We start from the raw sequence: 24,842 nt of genomic DNA, 5'->3' as shown, positions 1-24,842 counted from the left end.
TAAAATATTTATGTGTATGGTACATAGCTCATCTCACCCGCATCTCCATTGTCCTTAATAACATGACCAAATATTTTACCATTTTGTCTGACAGAGACATTGGAAAATCTTGCCATTTGGTTCTGAGGGTTACACAAGGCAGATGATGCTATACCAGTTGATGGGGCAGTAACAGGGAATCTGTAGCGTTACATGCTGGTAAAGGTGTTACCCCTATTATGCTGTGGGCAAAACAACACAGCAAGAAAATTGGTTCTGAAAAGGGCATACATTGGCCATATTAGTAAAGCTCTCCAAGGCTGGAGAGGATACTTTTTTTTATCAGTGAAGCTGGGTGATCAAGCATACCTGGAACTAAATATAGTACAGCTCTTGGCAGGTATGACATCTGTGTAGCTGTCTTGCTAGAATTGCGGGTCATTTGATGTGTATGGATGGCATAGGGATACAATTTTGGAATGTCCACTTAATTGTGTGAGTTTATTTTTTGCTTTCAGGATGAGAGGCAAGATACGAGTTCAGAAGGAGTTTCTAATGTAGAAGACCAAAATGACTCTGACTCCACTCCACCCAAAAAGAAGCTAAAGAAGACAGAGAATGGGCTGTACGCCTGTGACCTCTGTGACAAAATATTTCAGAAGAGCAGTTCGCTGCTGAGGCATAAGTATGAACACACAGGTAAGGCATCGCTCCGTATATCTGTGGATCTTTCACTGATTACTATTTTGCATATTTCCAAAAATACCTTTTACCTGATACACATATAAAAATGTAAGAGTTTTGTATTATGTCCTAGTTTTGTTTTCTTGAACTTTTTAGCAGGTACAATTTAGGGGGGTCTGAATACTTTGGATGCAGATTTCAATGCTGTCAGTTACCCTAATTGAACATGATTTATTTTATTTCTGTATTTAAGCAGTAATTACTGATTATCACCATTCGTCTTTAAACTTTACTAACTTGCAAAGCAAGTTTACATTTTCTAGTTGCTGGTCTGTGAACCCTTACAGACCACTAATTTATCAAGTGCATTGTTTTTTATATCGGGATTAGAACTTTGCTTGCTGTTGGATGGAAGAGGTGAAAGGGGGCAGATTGTGTTTTTAATTTAACTGAAATTCTAATTGAAAATGTTTTACGATATAAATTATCTGACTATTTTTCCTGACTACATAATTTCCATGTTTTATATGATATATCACTAGATTTTGTTAGTAGATCCTCTGTAACACCTGCATCCAGTCAATACCGTATACTTTTGTATGTTTGTAGCCCTTATGAAAGGGGACCCTTTAAATCCCCTTTTCTTTGGACTTTATAAAATATGGTTTGGCTTTGTCCTTCTTTCCACCCACCACCTACTCTCTAAAGAGGCAAATCTGGACAGTGAGGATCAATACAAATGAGTTCCTATGTAAATTATCTTAGCCAGTTCTGTATTTTTAACATAGTTTACAAATATTTCTTTGTACTTTATGCATTTTAAAATAAAGTGTGTGTAAACCCAAATCCCTCAATGTTCACCTTCACTCTATTCAGAATCTACCAATATTTTGACCCCTGGCTGTGGTTATGTTGGCACTGTGTTTTTTTCACAAAAGTCTTCTCTATGTTAGGCAGGTATGAATTCACAGTCTTCTAGCAGGACATAAAAAGACAACAGTTCTATACTTGTCCCATATCTAGATGATGGAGGGACAGCTAAAACACTCCATTTAAAAGAGGGGCAGGGACTGTGGTGAAGAATTCAAGGCTTTAAAAAGTCACAATTTGGCACTTTGGGTATTTTGAATGTCTTTATCAGTGCAGTTTCAATACTGTATACCTTGAATTGAATAATAAAGCAACATATGGACATGTAATTTTTGCTGGTGTAGACTTAGGACTTGACAATTTAGTACACAAGTTCCAACAGTAAGAAGGGCCATATGTTAGTGTATGGCCTTTGCTCTATTACTTGCCATTACCAGCCAGTGGCAAATTGCCAGTTCTGTATAGAGAAATACAGGGAGAACACTTCACATCCTGGGCTTTCATTTTAGTATACGATCACATGTTGGAAGCAGGCTGTACTTTTTCAACCTTTTAAAATTTGTACCCGATATTTTACACTAGACTGGCTTGGTCTACTCACAAATGCATTGCCTTATTTTAAAAATAAACATTATAGGCTGGGTATATATTTTTTTAACCAAAGTGTATAAGCTTCATCAATTTATAATTCAATTACCAGCACATGGTTGTTGGACATTTGCCAGAGCTATCCAATTATCTCTGTTCACAACTGTTTCACACCCGCTGCTTTATTTTTACCAGCAGTCAGCCAGGGAGAAAAAGTGGTGAATGAATATATCTGACATTGTATCCATATAAAGTTATTCTGAAAACAGAATTTTTAAAGTTATGCCTAAGAACAAAAAAGACAAGAAGCTTCCTATTATAAATATTAGCAAGAAAACCTTCCCCCATATGCACTTTATTACTAAGGGCATGTATTCCCACCCAACACTTTGGTACTCTCACCACAAAAGAAAGTAGCAGATAGTGATGGTAGTCAAGTCAACAAAGTGAGAAGATCAGAGGGGTCTAAAGAATCCCGGAAGAGATTACTGATTAATGCAGTTTTGTATTCATTAATACATCAATAAATGTATTTTTCCAATGCGGGTAGTGTAAGTATTAATTTTTCCCTGTTATCAGCTTCTGTTCAGTAGGTCCTGATCAGTTGAGTTCAGTCTAGGGAAGAGAGAGGCTGCACAAGGAATCAATCAGTTCTGCTGCAGTGCCAGCAATTTTAGTATTTTGTCACAAGTTTTGCAAAAGACAAAACCTGTGTTGCTGAACTGCAACATATGAAACCACTGTGAAATGTTTAAAATCTGAATATAGCTGACAGGTGGAAGTAGGACCAATTTGATTTCCACCCAATAAAAATCACTTATCAACCTTGAAGTAGCATTACACTTTCTGGAAGAAATTGGAAATACTTTTTAGGATCTGCAGTGCAATTCAGTACTTTTTTGTATTTTGTTTTCTGTAAAAAGACCCTTGATAGAGTCTAAATTAAGCTGCTTACACACTGGCAATTCTTGTCGTTGCAAAGGATCTTTCACGATCCTTTCAAATGATAAGAACCGCACGATGTATGAACGAGTGCTGTACATACAGCACCGTTCTGCTCTATGGAGAGCCGCTCCGTCGCTCTCCCCCTTCCCTTGCATTAGGAGCCGTCGTCATTCCGCCAGGACAGATCCACGGACGATGAACGACGCGGGCTGTACACACGCCTGATTCTCACCCGATATTCGCCTGAAGCTGAAATCGGGTGAGAAAAATTTGACGTGTGTACGTAGCTTTAGAGTGTGAATCCCAAAGCGCGTATATTTTTGGTATTAACAACCAGTCCCTGTCTCTTAAGAAGGGAAATCGGTCTTGTTACCGCCCCCTTCTGGCCCTTCTTTTTCTGGTAAGGTGGTACTAACATTCTGTTATCAGTGCAGCCGGTTATGGGACCCTTCTCCCAACAGCCACATACGGCTAGGAGATGTGGTGGCAATACAAGCACTAAAATTACTTATTTCTAGTGCTGTACATACGAAGATTGGTGTTTGATAATAAAAAGAATGGTTCATCTAATATATACTTTTGTGCAATTTCCTAAAAGCCTAACTGTTTAGGAACAACATAACACAACAAGTAAATCTTCCCAGACTACTAAAAGCACACCTATACAGTAATCTTTATACAAATAGCATTTTTCCTTCCTTTGCTGCGCACTAATTAGAAAGCTGCAGATGAAATCAGAGCTGGTTTTGTTCACCTGTTTTTATCGGCAAAAAAGAAACACATTTACACCTGCTAGGACACATGCAGATTACTATGCAATGTGTATATTTCATCTAATGATGTATTCCAGCCACACAATCCATCTTTCACACATTCTCTCTTCTCGGTTCTAATTAATGAAATGTAATTTGTTCACTAAACTTTGTAGTTTAATAATGACAATTGAAAACGCTCTATGCATCGCTCGCAGAGGTTTGCAGTAATCACCTTTTACATACAAATGCATGAAAGCAAAACCTCCCGCATCTCATCTACACCGGGATTTAAACTGTACTGTTAATTTGAAACAGAATGTGGTTTCTGCTTAATCTGTTATTTTTAAATTCATTTATTTCTGCCTGTCAGCCTGTGATTTGTTTATTTCACGTAGCCCAACATTATTTAGGAAGAGAATAAAATTAAATATTCAGGTTCTGTAGGAGGAACAGATGCTACCAGGAAAGCTTAAATAGACAAAGGCACCTGCTGGAAAAGAATGTTTGCATGTTTTTAGGAAGTGACAGCTGTGCTTTAAAGACACTATGATTTAGATGTCACTTCACTGATATCCATTACCTGGGGGTCATTGGAGTGGAGAGCAAATATCCCACCTATCTCTGTGCCCTATTATTCAGCTTGAAACGACACTTCCATGACCATACAGGGCAATGCAACAGGGCTTGTGAAAGGGGCAACTTTAAACCCCCTGTAAGACCCTGGTTCAGCAGCAGTACCCACCAGACATCCATCCCCCAATCTTCAACTATAGCAAGCACATGGTTGCCCCCAGGACTTCTGTGTGCAAGGGATAGTGTCTGGCTGGGGACTGACATAGGACCAGGAGCCCACAGATAATGCAGTACCAAGATTCCAAGACAAGTCCAGAATACAGAGCCAGATCATTTGCAGGTCCACCACACAAGGTATACACAAGGTATTCTGCTGGACAGAATAAACATGGTTTGCTACTGAGATGGCGCACAGCACGGGATCACCTGACAGATAAGCATCGCCTAACACCACCCCTATATTTGGAGTCTAAACGAGACTTGCCTTCCAACTGACTTGTGTAGCTACCCTTATGTCTTAGTTGTTTCAGTACCCAGGATAAATTTAAAATTCTCTATGTGCATTTCTTGATTCCCTACCATTGTTCCCTGCAAAGTTTTAGAGTTTGGTTCTAGGGCCAATAGACCAGAAAATGAAATCTCTGAAGATTCAGACTTCCATAATTTACTGGCTAGTGACCCAAGGTTTTAAATAATGTCACTCTGTGTGTGACGCCACTTACCAAGTGCAGTTAGTGAAAGTCAGAGAAGTCTACCCTTAAGCCTAAAACCCTAAGGTCTGTACAGGTGTACAAATACCCAATGCCTGTCACTCAAAACAATTGTTAGAGATAGTTTGGGGTGATAGTTTTAGGAACTGGAATTTGGCATGGGAACTAGTTTTGCCTTGAGTTATACTTCACAGAGAGAAGGGGAAGAAGTAATTAATGAGGGTGAATTGGGGTAAACTGATAGGTTAAATAATGACACATTCATTTAAACAAAACAAGAGATTTCATTTACCTGAACTCATATGTAAAAGCTCAATTTTTTGATCTGCAGACAAATGAAACAGAGTAAATTCAAAAGAATCCATGTTACCCTGTAATATTCTCTGAGCAGTGTTTATAAATATAGTCAAGTTTTTTTTGTTTTTGTTTTTTTTACTGCGGCAGCATCCGGCTGTCATTTTGGCATCTGTGCATTGTCAGCAAAGATGAGGAATGGGGGAGGGGGTTAGTTAGCAATGCAGGAGGACAGGATGTACTACAGATGCCCTGTTTCAGTTTTCTGGAGTGTTTATAGCATGCCCAGTGTCCACAACTCATTGAAAAATTCTAAAAATATGGGTAAAATGTTTTAAAAATTTAAAAAAAAAATGTGCTTTCTATAATCTTAATATAATACAAATACAAGGGTTATCCAAATATATTTCAAATGCAAACATTATTATCAAACAGGATTTATATAGCGCCAACATATTACGCAGCGCTGTACATTAAACAGGGGTTGCAAATGACAGACGAATACAGTGAAACATTATATGTTTCTGTCTGGAGTGTATCTTTTAATTAAATTCTAGATTGTTCAAATTTTTTAAAATAAAGCTGAGCTGTATTCTTTGTTACATTTTGCAGGTAAGAGGCCTCACGAGTGTGGAATCTGTACAAAGGCGTTTAAACACAAACATCATTTAATCGAGCATATGCGCCTCCATTCGGGAGAAAAACCCTACCAATGTGACAAATGCGGCAAGAGGTTTTCACACTCCGGGTCCTATTCCCAACACATGAATCACCGCTACTCATACTGCAAGAAGGAGGCAGAGGAACGTGATGGCACAGAGCAAGAAGAAGCTTTGCAAGATACCCTAAGCAACGAGCATGTAGATTCCCAAGCTTCTCCATCTCAGATAGACTCTGATGAGCGTGAGAGCTTAACGCGGGAAGATGACAGCGAAAAAGAGGAGGAAGATGAAAAAGATACAGATGATGGACAGGAAGAAAAAGAAAGTGTGGAGATGCATGATTTAGAGGAAACAGAACTGGAGGTTGAAGCAGGACCATTGGAAGGTACTTCGAAGGATGAAGAATGTGTAGATAAAAGTCAAACCCCGGAACCAGAAGTCACAGAAAATCACGTGTCAGAAAATGACACTGCCCAACCTTAGCTGGTGTTTTTTCCAATATGGAAAATCTCTTGACATTATAATGAAATTTATTCTATAATATACATGCTTTTTCTCTGAAACGCAGTAGCATATATACTGTGATTTCTGTTCACTACTGTGTTATAAAAAAAAAAATCCAGGTGTGCCTGAATCTCAAACGTAGAAATTTTTCACAGCAATTTTAACATTTAGGAATCCAGTTTGTTACAAGTATTGACAAAGATATATATAGAAATATTGACTCAGCAGTTAAAAATGAATCAGGTTTTAACGAACCTACCCACCCTGCTCATACACACATCTGGAAACATTTATTTTTATCAGTATTATGTTTCGTTATTGTGTCAGTTAGTTTGTACATTTGGGAGAAAGTTTTATCTTTTATTTTTTTTCTTTATTGTTATTACCGTTACAAACATCTACTAAATCTGCATCAGTATTTTATTTTATAAAAGAAAAAATGTGAGTATAACTGCACTACAAAATTCCTTTACAAATAATGCATATTTTAAAATGTTACTACTACCTTGCCATGTCCAAGACAAGGTAGAGTTTTATAGCTAATATAGTTTGCAAAGTTATTATTTTACAGCATACTTGTTAGCCTTAAGAAGACAGCAGCTTGGGAGTAGAAGTGTGTTCTTATCCTTGAGGTTAAACTGCAATTTTTATTTTTCATGAAGCTCCATTTGCAGGGACTTAACAGCTTATTCTGGGAAGAAGAAAAAATTTTTGCAAAAATCAGTGTTCCTATTTGCTTGAATATGTAGTTCATATATGAAGGATTTAAAGCTATGGATCTCCTTTTGGCCTTATGCAAGACCTTCTGTGCTGTAAGTGCCATTTTCAGTATTTTAAAGGCTGAAATATGCCTATGTCGGTGGTCTGTAATCACTAGCATTTCTGGTATTGGTATCCTCATAAAGTACGCCAATAATCTCTTTTTGTTTTGTTTTTTCTTAATGCTCAATTCCATTCTTTAGATTTTCAATATATTCTTTTTTCTTGCTTTTTTGATAGATTTTTTTGTGTTTTATTTTATCTTTGCTTTTTTCCTTTTCTTCCTTTTAATGGCCAAATCCAGAAATATTTCTTTCACTCTTTTCTAACACCGCTCTCTGGTTTAAAATTTCTTTAAAAATTCCTTTACATTTATGTTTTGTGTAAATGTTTTTATGGACCCTCCCATATGAAGGTTTTTAAAATGGTCCTCTCTTGCAAAACTGAAAAAATATGCCAATATTTGCTCCAAATGCTAACTATTATAGACCTTGTTTGTTAATGGTGTTAGCTTAAAAAAATTACCTATCAGTATTATTTTTAAGTTCATTTAGTTTTAGGTCTGTGCAACATTTTTTTGTACTGTATGTCTCCAAAACCCTGGCAGTATTAATACCCCTTCTTACTGACCTGTACCTTTTTAGTTTTAGAAAACTTTTATATTTATGTGTCTTATTTTTATATTTCTTTATTTATTACACAGTCTAGTGTATAAAACTGTAGTTTGTATTAATACAATAATATATTTTAGTATGAAATTTTGGAAAGTTGATAAGATTTAAAGTAGAGTTACAAATGGTTCTCTTGCATTGAGATTCGATTTTAACAGTGTTATGTTAACATTTATACTTGCCTTGGACTGTAGAACAGGTAACTTGAGACGGGAATGTATTAGATTTACATTTGCAGTCAAATCCTTGCACCGTTATCTGGGTTTTTGATAAGTAAAAACCAAGTTTTGAAATTCACTGTGAGACATGTGGCTTGAAGCCAAGCAGTTTATTTCGGATTAATGTTATTCACCACAATGACTGTCCTTAGCAAGCCAAATTAGATAACTTACAAAACAGTGTTGGGAAGTGGGAACAAAGTTTAACATGTTTGTGCCAATTAGTTCCTGTATCCATATGTTTTTTTTTTCGTTTGGGTTTTTTGTTTTGTATTTTTTTTTGGCAGGGAATAAAACACACAACATAACTTTTTATGTTCGTTGTTATATCATAGTCATTTTCTAGTTTTTTACCAAGCTCCCTCTCTCACAATAAAATACATCAACAAGTATTTGTCTGTTTATGTCTTATTTTATGTTTGTGTTATTGCTGCTAACACAACAAAAAGCTTTTTTGTAAGTTCTCATTTAGAAAAGGTCTATCATGTTTTCAGTGAATTCAAATGGAAAATTATATAGCATCGTAAAATGTCTTTCATGGAAAATGGTTATTTAACAATGAATAATTCAACTTCATAAAAGACTTGTTTTTATTAAATCTCTTCAAGACTGGGAAATATATCATAAGTGAACCTGGGTGATCCAGCACACCTCAAATGGATCTAGTCCAAGATTGAAATAATTTCCCAACTAATAGCAAATAAGTTTAAGTTTAATATTTTCTCCGGTCTTACAGAGCTTCTAATAAATTGGCCCCAGGATGCAAAAAAAATCAACGTGACAAGTACAAGAACAATTTAGACAGAATTGTTTGTATCAAAAAAAACAAGGAGGAGTATCAATGCTAGCAGTTCAGAGAGAGCGATGTTTTCAACATCCGTCAGTCAAGTCAAGAATCACAGGGGGGTGTAAGTCCCTGGTCAGCACCAGTATTCACCAGACACCAGTCCCTCAATCTAACGCCGCAGTATCACCTTTGGCAAGGCCCAACTCAGGCTCGGGAGACTGGTTGCGTTTCCTAGCACACAGTTTTCCCCAGAACTTGATGCACAAGGAATGGTGTCTGGGGACCAGGGGCCCACAGATTAAGCAGTCAAGAACTACCAGACAATCCAGAGTCATACAGGGGTGATCAGTCCTCTAAACGAGGTACAGAGGGATTAGGCACAAGCAGAGTCATGGTCACAGACAGAGGTTGATCCAGACAGCGTATAAATGATGGGTCAGGGAACAGCCAATGGTCAGTAACAGAAAATTGCACAAGAAACTCTCCAGCACAGGTTAGTCCAGCTAAACGCTACAACATGCACTGGGATCTGAGAGCAGAGAGGCTATAAGGACCCATCAGTTGCAGCACAGCTCCAAATCCTCTTTAGCTGTGCAGTCTAAGTTCAGTCCTCTAAACACATGTGCATCGAGCCTGAATGAGCCAACAAAGCAACTGTTCTGTTGTGTAATGGCAGAATAAAACATATTCAGGAACCACAACCAGATTGCTGTGACAATGTTATTTTGTTGCAACACTGGATATTGTTTTAGAAAAATACTGGCATCAGTAGTGGGATTGTCCACCCATTTGATGGCGCTTAGATCAGCAGTGAATCCCACTTACTAGAAGCCAGATCTAGAAAACCAATTATGGATTTAGCTGTCTAATGACAATCTCACTACCACCAAAAGAGATAAATTCTTCTCATTAGCCATCAGTTAATCGATTTTAAATTCTCCTGAGACTTTAATATTATTCCAAGGGTTCCTCTGGATTACAAAAGTTAAGAAACATTGCGCTAAACCTTGGTAAGTTACAAAAGTAGCATTTTTGTATAAAGATCGATTGCTGCTATTCCTGACTTCTCAAGCTGCCATCCACCGCTATGCAGGAGAAGTTTAGGCAAATATCTGGAAAGGATCTTTATTGGATTGTATTTATTAAATCTAGTCTGTTAAAGTATTTTTTAAACATCCTTCAAGATATTAAGATGCCCTGCCACAAGTAATTGTGCTTCTGAAATGTGTTTTTTTAATTATTTATCAATTCTAACTCATGGTAGCCAAGGTCTTGACCTATATACAAGTGAAGCTGCTGAAATAAAAGATTTGATGATTCCATTTATTACATATTCCATACTTTTTTACAAAGCTGACCACAGTCTCTGTGACGCATGGAAAATGTCACAAAAGCTTCATGTGAATCAAGTGAATCACAACTTACAAGAAATTTCCATAACCTTATTATTACAGAAGGCACTTGATGTCCGTGTACCATATATTGCTACTTCATATTTAACTGCTTACATTTTGTATTTAAAGCAGAAATACATTCAAACTACAAGTTACTGCAAGTTTACATAATCCCTGTTTTGCACTAACTTTTTAGGTTTGAATGTGAGCTGCACGAGCTGCAATTGAGCTATTGGTTATCTTTTCACATTGGATTTAAATGTAATGTCCTGTTTCAAACTTTATGGGTCTGATTTATTAAAGCTCTCAAAGGCTGTAGAGGATACACTTTCATCAGTGAAGTTGGGTGATCCAGCGAACCTGGAACAGATTTGGTCCAGGATTGAAAGCATTTGATAATAAATAGTAAATTACTTTTAGGAAATACATTCCAAGTTTGCTGGATCACCCAGGTTCACCAATGAATGTGTATCCTCTCCAGTCTTGGAGAGCTTTAATCAGTCTCTATGTTTCTTAAGGAGAATGAGATCAGGGAGAGATGTCTTTAAAGTTGCAGGAAAAAATTTATTTTGATACATTCCTTAGTATTAATATATAAATCCATTTTCTGTGCACTTCTGTTGCAATCGGAGCAGTGACATCATCACTGTATTGCACATAACCTGTTCAGAGTGCAATGCTCTAGGAGGGACACAACAGGTCCACCCACTACAGTTCACCTGCATACATCTACAAGAAGGGCAGATACAACACCAGTCACATTGCACAAGGATAGAGAACAGCAGGGACTGTCCTTTATTACAGAAAGCTCCTGTACAGAGGCAAAGTACTGGATTTGTTTCATGCTGAATGAGAGCATGAAACACCAACATTCAGGATTATGCATTGCTCTATTTGATGAACACAATTTGTGCCCATATTCCAAACAAAATTCACCCAGCAGTAACAGCGTTGGTAACATTTTCCTAACAGGTATTTCATCTTCCAAAAGTTGCCATTGCAGCAGCATGAAACATTCCTGCCGAACAGTATTTTTTCCATTTTTTATGCTCATTGGTACACATGTTCACTACGGCAGTTTCCAGTTTGCTTTATTAGCTATAAACTTGGAAAGAACTAACAAGCAACATTGGATCCCTATAGACTTTGGAATTTCTGCCTGTTGACATTAATAGAAATTTTCCCACTGACTTTAAAGGAGATTCTTACCCATAGATTTTAATAGTTTTTGCCCCACAAACATTAATAAAGATTTATACCCACTGACATTCATGCAATCTCTTTCTCACTGACATCAAAAGATTTTTTCGCACATTGACCTCAATAGGGAGGAATAATATCTTCATACATTGAGCCCAATTTAATAAAGCTCTCCAAGACTATCATGGGAGAACCTGGGTAATCTAGTAAGCAAACCTGCAATGGATTTCCAAAAAATGATTTGCTACTAGTTAGCAAACGTTTTCAATTGGGGACCAGAACCATTCCAAGTTTGCTGGCTCACCTAGTTTCTCCCATGATAGTTTATTTTCTCCAGTCTTAGAGATCTTTAATAAATCAGACCCATTGTGTTGGCACTATACAGAAGGGAAAAGAGAGCTACTTTTTTGCTTGGAAAAATTTATTTAGGTAATGTTAGTTTAAATTAGGGTATCATATATATATATATATAAATATATATATATATATATAATTATCAGATATAATGGTACAATGTAATATAAATAGAACATTAACAAACTGAATGGTACAGCTAATTCTGGTAGTTGATCTGAAACACTTGTGAATTTAATATTGAAATATATGTAACATTGAAAGAACACTGAAAAGTATAAAGGATTGTATAGGAAAGTATTGGCAATTGGTCAGAAAAGGGTCCAGGTAACTAACATTTGCAGAAGGGGAGGTTGGCATTGGAAGCCTCCATAGAGGTTTCTGTTAACTGTTATAGGTATTATTAAACAAGATTTATATAGCAGTACCATATTACACAGAGCTGTACATTAAACTGTTGATCATTATATTGGGGATTTTTTAATCCTAAACCCACAGCAAGGCACACTTTTTTGACGAAAAGAGGAAAGCTCCTATTTCAGGACAAAAAAAAAGGTAAAATAAAGAAAACCAATTTCCATAATGTGGTCTAATTTGTCTTAACAGAGGCTTTCTAATTTCTGAAGTGAATCAAAAGAACCTCATTGTGAGGTGGAACACAGTATGGAGAAATGACATTGTTCTCATTGTCTAGTGTGGAGGAGGGGCACTCCAGAAGATGATTGGCTTACTGTGCAGTTATGTTAAGAAACAAACTTGACAACTACTTACAGTTATCTCCTACCTGCAGAAACAAGGCAATAAGCTGAAGATTATAAGTGAGCAACCTGCTGAAATGTGACTCTTAAATATAGTAATATGTTTATTTTGGAAGTATCTTTAGATCAAGTTGCATTATATCAGAAGAAGAAGACAAGCTGTGTAGTTCAGAGACAAAGAACATTCACACAGATCCACATGCTGTTGGATATGAAATTGCATTTAAGAAAGGGTTGAGAGAAGGAATTTTGGAGAAAATATGTTAGTTCTTAGACTTATCAGGGTGTTATCAAGGGACGTAGAGACTACCACCTAAATATTATATTTGTAAACTCTCTTGAAGTGGAGAAAACAAAGCTGATGTCTAAACCTAAGCAGAAACATATATCTGAGATTTGTATGATCCAGAGCAGTGGTTGCCAACCTTTGGGTTGTCACGGACCACTAATTTCATGAACTCCGGACTGGGCATGCGCCAGGAGACGTGAATTATGATGCCAAAGCCCGCCCATTCTCCATTCACAGGTCTGAGCCTGGAATGGTAGAGTAGGGGGGTTGTGACATGGTCCACCTCTCTGGCTGGTGCGCCCCCCCTCCCAGAGCCGCGGACCATCGGTTGGCGACCACTGGTCCACAGCAGCTTTCCTCGACTTTTTAACTTTCTAGATACAAAATAATTTTCAGGTCTTGGTGAACCCCTCCTAAATTGGTGCCCAGTGAAAAGAATGCCTCCCTTACAGTCGGGACCAGAATGCCACCTTTATGCACCACTAAAAATATCATTAGTGATGCAGATGTTTCCACCAAGTGGAGTTTCACACAAAAGGCATCATCATGTGAGTGATCAATCATCCACAGTTTGATGAACACTTAGTAACCTCTGGATGCCCTGGTGTTCCAAAGAACCCTGGTTGAGAATCATTGGTCCAGAGCAGTTTTTACTAAGCCTTGGGTGTTTGCTTTTTATATGGGTTGCCCTTGGAAAGAATGTCCCCCTTACATTAGTGGTCAATATACCATCTTTATACATAGCTAAAAAAAAGTCCATAGTTTCATGCAGTTGGATCTGCCAAGTGGTGTTACCACCAGAGCTATGCAGACATCTGATGTAAGGTCAGTTAGCCAAAGCTCAAGAAACCCCAGACAACTTCTGAAGGAACTCCAGTTCTTTGGAACCCTAATTGAGAGCGGCTTGTCTAGAGAAACAGTAGTATTCAGAAGCTCATGGCCACATAAAATCAGAAGGGCAAACAGAATAGAAAAAGGGACAGAGGCTGGACAGAGACTTCTGACTAGGCTGGACACAATAGTGAATTCAAGTCTAAAATGAGTTAGTTGACGTGATCGGTAAGTACAAAAAAAAATATTGTGTTTTTGTGCAATTTAACTTTACTTTTCATTTTACTCATGTTTTGAACAATTCACTATTTAAAACTTAAAACAATTGAGGCATTATTTTCAAGTACATAATTCATATTTACCTGATATGCATTATATAATGCATTGTTCTTCCAGAAATGTTTGTAAGCTGGGTGGGAAGAAATTGTAGGTGGGTGGCGGCCCCTGTATTGTGACCCAACTTATAGGTAACCACCCAAAACCAGCCTGGTGGTTAGTGAAAAGTGCCAGGCGATTCACCCAGCTAAAAGGCGCTGGGGAGAATAATGGAATGTTTAACTTAAAATAAATGCAATTGTGTTTATACAAATCTTGTAATACAGGTTAGAAGATGATAGAAAAGGGTTATGTAGAAAGGGTAGAATCGGATATAAGAGATGTTTTTTAGGGTTCAGGTGGTTGTGTATCTCATGCTTCACCAAAAATCTGAGTTTGAGAAAAAAGCACTTTGGGAACTTTGGGGAAGCAACCCTCACCATTAGCCTGATTGTAAATTACAACTGGAGGATGTGAACTACAAAGTTTGGAAATGACGTTAAAGCAAATAGAATGTTTTGCTTTCAAAGCTGGCCATAGTTTGTACAGCCAGATATAGATGTAACACAATCTCTTTTTAGCCAGCATTATACAGGAAGGGACTCAACACTGCGTTATTTGTCACTGGACATTCTAACCTTGTTAGACCAATAATACAGTTATTTCCTACATGTGTAAGATATTGATGATAAAATATCGATCAGCCTAATGTGGATTAGCCAGCAGCAATGCAGAGTGGCATTTGTATTTTCTTCTTCCTAGGACTGCTAACTAATGAAAATGACTTTACCTAAATATCCAGTAATCAATGCTTTCCTGGTCCTGAGCACAATTTATTATTCAGCAGCACAACGATCAATATTTCTGGCACCATCTCTCTGCACACACAACTGTAAATAATAGCAAGGGAGCTTACTGCTTCTCCCTCTGACATGTTGCTTTGTTTTCTGCTTGTGTAGCACAAAATGAAATTAAAGGACATGTTTTATATGATTCAGATCTGCTGCTGGAGGAACTTTGTTTTAAGTCACAGCTGCCTTCTGGCATGGCCTATTCACACTGGTGAGTTTTTTTGTGCAGTAATAAGCTTGTGTTTTACACCAGTAGAATGCAAACCATATAAAAATATAATTTATTGTAAGGGAGTCAGTTTATAGGAGTATGGTGCGGTGCACTGTGCCTAAAATAATCCTCCCTGCTTCCGTTAAATTCATTACTATGGGTTAAAGCCCAAGTGAAGTCTCCCCTTTCTTCTCTTTATATCCCAGAAGAATTGATTTTCACTTTTAATATCAGTTTGTCTTTGGAAATGTTCTTCTTGCACTTCCAACCTAGTGTTCTGTATTGGCATAGATAAGTAATGTACACGGGTCTTTCTATTGGAAGGCATTTTATGGGATGTGTCTGACCTGGTCTGTATGATTTTGGAGTTTACAGGGCCAGTGGCTTTGGTATCTTAACTACCCAATTAAAATGGACCAAGCATCATATATTTGATGAAGTGTGACATTCACAGGTATGTATTACCTTTTACAGAGATTACAATACTTCCCATGACAATGCCTTCATCTGTTTACTTTCTAGTTGACTTTTGACATCATCCATAGTCACAATCTATTTCTTGCAATGATTTGCTGGTTATGAATTATCACAATCATGTAAATTCTGGTGCCCGAGCAGTTTTTAGGTGTTCTCATAAATGTCATCTTGTGACTAATGCTATGCACAAATATCAAAGAGTGATGAGTGTTGTACACACAGTCCTGTTCAGTTCTAAAGAGAGCTATGCAGGAATGGTAGGCACCCTGTTGGATACTCCTTCATAGAAAATGATGACAGTCATCCATGGTCAGATGCTTAGTAATTGCCCTTGGCCGACTGCTGTACACATGCCAGATTTTTAATTTCAATTGCTTGCTTAGGGCGACATGTATCTAGTGTGTGTATATTATCTATACGGTGCTGCAAATCAGCTCGAGCTGCAGTTTTTCAATTTGTAAATCATTTTAAAGTTACAATGTTACAATTTGATCACTGATTAAGGAGGAAACCAGGGCAGGTTGATCTCATAAACATGGACAGAACTCCCAAACCGCTTCATTGTCCACATGTTTGCAGCTCCTGATCCAGCAGGCCAGCCAAAGCTGCATTTTGTAGGTTCGATAAAAAGCCCCAAAGCATTTACATTACTAAGTGAACGAGGATAATCTACAGACTGTGGCTTGGTATTCTCTTTCGGATGACTTCATTTTAGTCTTGGCCACTCAATCTGACTGCAGTTTAAATACTGCTTTTTAATGATAAACGTTCAGCATTTGTGACCAATATATTATTGATGTATATTGGGATACCTAAGGAATATATTCCTGCAAAGTTGCAAATCAACTCAAAGGTGCAGTTTAAAGGAAACTAATTCTTAATTACCTAAGAAGCTATAATCAGAAATGTACAGCAGACATACAGTACATATGTATGTACATACCTTCAAACATTGTGCACATCTTTATATCTGTTCAGGACTCTGGCCCGTACCCTCCATCTTTCTGAAGCTTCCTATTGGTCAGTGAAGTGGCCTGGGACCATATATAAGACAATGGAATCTGACATTTTGTACAGACGTCAACATTTACATAATAAAATGTAGTATATTTCCAGATTTCCAATGTGTTTTATTTGCGGTCTCAGAGTGTGTGCAATCTCTAGGTGATACAATGTTTTATGAATTGCATGGGGAAGTATATGTGTTTTTGTTACAATTGGTAAAGTGTAATTGAGATGTTAAAGGCACCTGTTTTGGAAACAGATAAAGACAGTTTGGTAGCTGTGCGTCTTGCCTGTAAGTAGCTATTTAGATGACAAGATACAATAATTACCTAAGTCTGCACCACAAAAGTCTATTATTACTGGGGCTTTCCATGAACACGTTGGAGAGATGTGGAACACAATGCCGCTGACATAACAAACACAACAGGAACCTAATTTCAAAGAAATAATTCTTGCATCCCACCTTATCATGCTGGAATTTCAGTCTCTAGTTCAAAGAGAGAACTTGTAACTTATCAAAGCAAATGAGCAACAAAGAGATTAAGGGTTTTTATATAGAGTGCCACAATATATTACCCTGCTGCTAGTATGTCCTGGCTGATTCATACACATACACAACTAATGTAATTAGAGGGTTAGTGCATTAGGAGACATGGAAAATTGTCATTTATTCTGCAGGACTTGGATCGTCCAGGGAGTTCAGCTGAGCTAAAGCCAAACATGTTATGATTCTGTTCCGAGCAAACTAACTATTGATTTTTTTTCATCTATCTACTTTTACATATATACTAACTGCTAATAACTACTAACTGCAGGGGTATCATGGGCCCAGGGTGATAGATGCCATGGCATTGTTTTACTGTGCCAGATAGATATTATTTCACAGGTGTGGTGAATCCTGCAAGACTCTGGTTTGAAGTTGTTGGGAGAATGAGAAAAGGTTAAGGTCTCTATCATGTTTTTACTGCTATAGCCAGATTGGCATATTTTTCTTCCCATTCCCTACTTAGATGATCAACTCTCTAGACAAGTGTTTCTCAACCAGGGTTCCTCCATAGGTTGCTAGGGGTTCCTTGAGCAATGAGCAGTTTGTGCTTCTCAGGTTACTGACACAGATGAACTTTTTGGATATCTCTAACTGTAACATTCTTTCCAATGGTCAGCAATGTAAAAGCAATTTTTCCCACTGACCACCAAGCTAATATACTGTGAGCTGTGGATATAGTAATTATACTAGGGGTTACCTGAAGAGATGAAAGGTAATTTAAGGATCCCCTCATATTTAAAAGTTAGAGAAATTATGTTATTGAGTACATTATTCTTATATTTCTTTTGTAAATCCAATGTGAAACCACTGCCACCAACTTTCTGGCAGGTTTTCAAAATGATACAGAAAGGGAAACCTAGAAGCTCAGCTTTGACAAAGCTCTGGTAGTCACCTGGATAGAAAAAAGGGAAAAAATCTCATTGGGGACAAAAGCTTAAAAAAAAGTTCTGAGTTTTTCTTTTAGAGTAGCCATACGTGGACTGACAACGTGACCGTGTTAAGGTTAACCACCGAGAATTTAGCTTACTGGATTTTGCATACAGAGGTTTTTCCTAACCTAATGGGAAATTGCTGATGATTGCTCACTGGTGAGGAAGTCAAATTATCTTATTCAGTAAAATTCTCCTCTTCCTAAAGGATGAATGCATTTATTTATTAAATTTGAATGTGCCCTTTCTGTCCACCCAAGCTCCATCATTTAACATTATGTCTATTGTGTGTATTTGATATTGTTAAAGAGACCGTGCCTATGTTTCTGAATGTGTGGTAGAGTTCCATCTTCCAATCCGTACATCACTACAGGGCACAGCAATGATATTGGGGACAGAGGATGAAACAACTGCATGCTTTGGGGGGCACAGGCATCCAACACCCCAGGAAGAACTGTATGCTAAAAAGTCTGATGACTGATGTCTGATGAAGAACTGGACTGGAGCAAATGTGGGGGGCACTGGCTCGTAGAGAGGTAGATTTACCACTTCTAATGCAGGGAACAGGTCCACCAATATCTAAAGCAACCAACAGGGTGGATTAAATAATTCAGTACAAATACCAATAATAATGGGGGAAGTAGCCAATACCATCCTTCCAGATTTAGTCTTCTACAGGCAGAACAGTGAAAGATGAAATCTGATTTGTTGTTGAGTTACATAAAAGTTGAATTTTGTCATTTGAAAATGACAGCCCAGGACATGATACCCTTTTAGGGTTGATTGTCCTCTAACTCCCTATCGCTGTCCATTTGCAAAGGGTGCTGGTTAAATTAACTTGCAGCCAATAGAGGACAAACCAAGAATATGCATAAAAGCATTGCCAAAATGGTATTTTAATTCCTATGCAGGTTACAAAGTTTTTAAATGAAGGTTTCGTACCCTTGTTTGTATAAAATTTGTATTTCATGAAATGTATTTATTAAATATAGCATGCTTCATTTTTTGTAGAGATTGCTAGTATTTCTATTAAGAAAGTTCAGCAATAGTGCACTAACTGTAATGACTGCTATTGAAGATATGAAATCTAGAAGGGATTTGCAATCATTGCTATTACAGGAGGTCCTTTATCTGATCACTTTTCTATGCATCCTTCTGATGGCCTTCGTTGTGCAGTTAGTCTCAAAAAGCTTCTATGGCTCCATCTCCTGAGGACTGTCCTGGATCAGGGAACAACCCAAATGAAATATATAGGGTCCGAGTGCTTAGATACAGCCCACTTAAAGATGATTTCCTCTGGAGGCTCACAGCATTGCAGCTGGTTTCCGATGAGATTTCAGGTGCCATATATTTAGAAAGAAGTAGGGTGGGTTATAGGACTTGGAATGGTACAGAAAACATAAGTGCCCTTTAAATAAAAAAGTGTACTTACTCTTTAAAGTCTGTAAACTGGGCCCCTATTAGTGAGATTTCCCCTTTTATTCCTGGTAACACTACAAAAATGTTTTTTTTTAATCCAAAAAACAACTAGTGTTAAATTGTAATATTTAACAGACAAATGTGAGAGGAAATGGCACATCATCACCATAGCATTATTAATGTCAGTCTGAATTATTGGCCCCTCTAACCTAGCAGAAGGAATGTAGTAAATATGAAACAATGACCTCTCCAACAGGTGCTCCTTCCATCTGTGATTTACAGAGTCAGACCATTGCCCTCTCCAGCTTGCTCCATATGTGTTTTTTTGTTACATAGGTGGCAATGAAATGCAGAAAAAGCTGTAAATCTTGGGGGAGCTCTCTTTTCAATTACAACTCCAGTCCAACTACTCAGCACACTCAGGAAGCAACTCTCTGCTGCTGCTCCACCTTTGCAGAATTCTGAATCTTCCTGGTCATTTCTTCTGCCCACCTACAGTGACCTGGTAGCCTCCAGCCAACTAACCCCCTTTTGCTGCCGGCTGGTAATACTATTGGGAGTTCTTGAGGCTTTTGGTTGTTTCCGAGCCTTTTGTTCATTTTCAAAATTTTGGCTGTTACAGGTAACCCTGGCTCACATTCTCCTGCTGGTCCAAATGTTAGCTTCTCCGAGGGTAATGACATATATAGTTTGAAATTTTGTTACCCAGCTGCTTTGGAATACCCCTCCATTTACAATATTGCTCTGAATGTTAGCAAGTCTCTGATTTGATCTGCCTGGGCTTCCAATACAGCCCAACTAGGCCCTATGCAATGTTTATCTCAGGGACATTTTCTAGTCCGTATCTCTTTCCTGCACAGTAGCTTCAGAGTCCTTGGCTGGAGGGATTTGAGTGTCTTCATTTGAGCCTGGTGAGAATATCATCCAGGGGCGGCCTGCTTCACCCTCAGACTATTTCATCTCTACCCTAAACTTTGATGATCACCCCAGTTTCAGGGATTCAATCATTTAGAATTGCAGAGAGTGAAAAGATATCAAGACTCATTCACTGGTAACCATTTTGCTATTCAGTAATAAGCAGAGGCCGGACGAAGTCATAAGTTTTTTTGTTACATAGGTCACAATGATATGCAGAAAATGCTGTAATTCTTGGGGAAGCTCTCTTTTCCATCACAAAAAGCATGAAATATTATTCACAGAATAGCTGCGGAGTTGCATTATAAGGTCAGAGTGGAATGTGTACCCCAGGGGACTCTATATATTACCAAGAGGACTGACAGATTGAACCAATCGTATCTGAGCTGGATTTCACCAATAGTATCTCCAGTCCAAGTAACAATAGAGTACAGGTTTAATAAAAGTGTGCTTAAAGTCACAGATATTTCAGCATGATTTCTACAGCTTGCTAAAGCAAATATCCTGGAAAAGTTGAAATTCCTGGCTTGTTCGGGAACACAATCCTCCCTCCTTCTGTGTTGTCACTATCTGTCCCTCAAAGGGGTTCACAATCTAATGTCCCTACTATAGTCATATATCCAAGGTTGTTTAGGAGAACCTGCAAATTCCATGCAGTGTTGTGGCCAAGATTTGAACCTGACACCTAGCACTGCAAAGGCCAGAGTGCTAACCTCTGAGCCACCATGAAGGCCATGTTGTGGCCCATTATTGATAATGCAGTGATTATCCCAATGGGAACTGCCAGCAATCAGCAAATTTTATGTTAGCTGCTGTTTGAGGAACCCTGATTTGGACTCATGAAGAGTTGTTTCCTACCTCTGCTTCCACAAAGAGGGCAAGGGCCCTTCCCTACAGCATGCTGTCAGAAGACAGGCCTTTTCTAGTTGTTTTTTATAGAAACACGCTGTAGCACTTTGCACATGTTTTATGCACTTGGATTGTATTTCCCTGATTTCCACTGAAATTCTAATTGTGTTTTTTAGTGTTAGTCCATGCCATAGCCCTGATTTTTTTAAAGCTAATCAAGACTGGAGAAAATAGATTATCATGGGAAAAGCCGGGTGAGTTAGCAAATCTGGAATGGATTTCTTCAAACTCATTAGCCATTAGTTGGCACATGCTTTCACCCTGGACAAGATCCATTCAAGGTTTCCTGGATCACCAGGTTTTCCGAAGATAGTCTATCCTCTCCAGTTTTCATGAGCTTTAATAAATAAGGCCCCATGTGTTTAGTTGGGCTCTGAACCTTTATTACCTCTTTATACCGGTAGTTGTTGAAATACATTAGGTTATATGTCTTCTTTTTACCTGTATACCTACATTATTCCTTTTGCTGAACAAAGAATGCTATGCATTGATGCAACAGAGATCCCCTATGGAAAGGGAATAGTTAATACTATTAATAATGCACTAGGAAGCTTGCATATTATTTTACTGCTATACTAAGAGTAGCAGTGTCTTCACAGCATGTTATTAATGTAAAACCTCCTGTCATGGGAGATGATGACTATTGTATTCAGGTGCCTAGTATCACATTAGATATTCCTCCTCGCTGCTCTTCCTACAGACTGTGATTATTCTGTCTCTGTGTGCTGAGAGTTGCTGCATCCCTTGCTTTATATGTATGTGACTCCTTGGTTCTGTTTAACATTTGTGCAGCAGTGAGCTGCTTGCAAGCCATTGGTATAACCTGACTCTCCAAGATAAACAAAGAATGAAAAATCTAAGTGTGATGATTCTAACTTTGAAGTGCTGAGGTCCCATTTCCACTGTTGTCCCTTAGAGAAGGCAGAAGAGATGATTTGCAGCGCACGAGTTAAAAAAAATTGCTCTCATTTGCTGTTTATTGAGAGGCATGCCGAGTCTTGTACCTTGGGGTTAAGTTGCTGCCTACAGGAGGAGTGAACACTGGTGTACAAAAAAAAGTGTAGGTCACCCCAGCATACCCCCTTGTCAGTGTCATAATGCCTCAGTTTTGTGGTACAGTCCCAGGATGATAGACATCTTTTTATCAGCTCAACTGTTTTCTCTTTATTTCTAGAATTCTTTTCTACTTGTTGCAATTGAGGCATTTCAATCAAGACTCATCCAACCAATGCAAAAGCCAGTCCCTCTTTCTGTTGCTATTAAGGCAACTATCAAAGTGTCTCCCCCAGACCCTGCTGGACTGTATGCTGCAGGAAAAGTCTGATAGTGCCCTTGGGTAATGCATTTTGTGTGTAGGTAGGTCTAGACTTATCTTTTCTATTGAATAGCCTTAAATCATTTTCCATGTCTAAATCTGCTAGCATTGTCTCAGTGCTTGTCCTGTTTCTAAACAGGTATGGGCCAGTTGGGAAGGGTCTTGGAAATTCCCCGCTCAACAGCATTTCTACCTATGGGATTGATAGCATCTGGTAAATGAAGCTTTGCACATGTGGACTCCACACTCTCCCACTACTCAGGAAGCAACTCTCTGCTGCTGCTCCACCTTTGCAGAATCCTCCTTCTGCCCATCTACAGTGACCTGGTAATTTCCAGCCAACTAACCCCCTTTGCTGCTAGCTGTTAGGACTATTGGGAGTACTTGAGGTTTTTGGTTGTTTCCTGAGCCTTTTGTTGGTTTTCAACATTTTGGCTGTTACAGGTAACCCTGGCTCACATTCTCCTGCTGGTCCAAATGTTAGCTCTGAATGTTAGCAAGTCTCTGATTTGATCTGCCTAGGCTTCCAATACAGCCCAACTAGGCCCTATGGAATGTTTATCTCAGGGACATTTCCTAGATCGTAAGTCTTTCATGCATAGTAGCTTCAGGGCCCTTGGCTGCAGGGATTTGAGTGTCTTCATTTGAGCCTGGTGAAAATATCTTTCAGGAGCGGCCTGCTTCACCGTCAGACTATTTCATCTCTACCCTAAACTTTGATGATCACCCCAGTTTCAGGACTTAAATCGTTTAGAATTGCAGAGAGTGAAAAGATATCAAGACTCATTCAAAGGTAACCATTTTGCTATTCAGTAATAAGCAAAGGTTGGACTAAGTCATCACCCTTCAAGTCCCAAGTCAAGCTTTAAGTCACCAAGAATTCTTCCAAGTCAAGTCCCAAGTCAATTCACTTCATTTATCCCCATTTGTCCCCATAAGGAAACATAGCTCTGATCCTCTTCCTGAGCACAGGATCGCATCCCCTTCAGCTGTCAGCAGAGAAAGCCGGAAGTCAAGTCCAAGTCCACTTGCAAGTTGCTGGCAAAAGTTGAGACGCAAGTCGTTTATTAGGCGGCCTAAGTCGGACTCAAGTCCAAGTCATGCGACTCGAGTTCCAACCTCTGGTAATAAGGGGTGTTAAATTAAAGCAGCAAAATCATACTTTACAGTATATATATTGGATCAGACCACACATGTAAACATAGACCTATTTATCCTGGGTTTATGTCTTTTCTTCGATTAACGATTCCATTTAGCATGAGTAATCTGCAAAGCTGAGCCTCCACATAAGTTGGAGAATGAGACTTCACTGCTCGGTTTTTGGGTCAATGTATTTGTTTAATTGTGTCTTGTGTATTTCAAGTGGGGCCTCCTACTGAGATAACACTGTTCCTAGGTAGCTAAACTTCTTTACATTTCGAATTCTTTACAAGGAAAAGTTCCTTATGTCTTTTTCAAACTTTATTGTAGAACTCAAACTCAGTGGAAAATACTCAAATGTATGGCAGCTACTGCTTTGGGTTTCAAAAGTCCCTGCTTGGTGCTCAGACTTTTCATGCACACAGCAGAATAATCTTATTTTAAAACTTGTTCAAGGTATGCAACCACAGCATTCATATCAATGGAAGTTCAAATAGCAATAGAATATTGCTCCATGTTACCCACTAATAAATGTGATGATCAATATTGGCTAATCTAAATTATAAAAAAACTTTGTGGATCAAAGTTCAGTTTTCTCTTCTGGAACCAGTAAATTCCAGTAAAGATATCCCAAAAGCTTTTAGCTCTATTAATTTAAAGGAGGACTTTCATTTAAAAAAATTATATTTGCCTTTACTTCTGCAGAGCCCTCGATTCCTCCACAACTGGCTTCCATTCTGTCCTGCACCATCCTGTTGTCCCGGCATGAAGGAACCACCAGACAACACTATCTTCTTCCTTCTTCTTCCAACTTCTGCCTACATCACCTGATCTCGCACTGCGCAGATGTAAGATTTGGTGACGTTTCCTCCATTGTGCATGTGTGAGATTGACACATTTTTTTTACATTATGGGAAAAGCCACTTCTGTTCATGCCTGGCTTCCTAGGAGGCTCTGGGCTTTCCATTTAGTACTTACAAGAAG

The 24,842-nt window shown here is 38.3% G+C and overlaps 1 protein-coding gene across 3 annotated transcripts in view; it reads left to right on the top strand.

The window, feature by feature from the left end:
- ZEB1 (zinc finger E-box binding homeobox 1) overlaps positions 1-8,604 on the top strand; it is a 90,308-nt gene extending 81,704 nt beyond the window's left edge. For all 3 annotated transcript variants that reach the window (XM_072412664.1, XM_072412662.1, XM_072412663.1), the window contains exons 8-9: positions 498-678; positions 6,011-8,604. In XM_072412664.1, the coding sequence (XP_072268765.1) occupies positions 498-678; positions 6,011-6,543 (714 nt within the window). In that variant the 3' untranslated portion in view covers positions 6,544-8,604. The remainder of the gene's footprint in view (positions 1-497; positions 679-6,010) is intronic.
- The last annotated feature ends 16,238 nt before the right edge of the window (positions 8,605-24,842 follow it).

The sequence above is a fragment of the Pyxicephalus adspersus genome, chromosome 5 (genome assembly GCF_032062135.1).
Source record: "Pyxicephalus adspersus chromosome 5, UCB_Pads_2.0, whole genome shotgun sequence".
Taxonomy (NCBI): Eukaryota; Metazoa; Chordata; class Amphibia; order Anura; family Pyxicephalidae; genus Pyxicephalus; species Pyxicephalus adspersus.
Note: the sequence above shows the minus strand (reverse complement) of the source record. Positions and strands in the feature narration are given on the sequence as shown.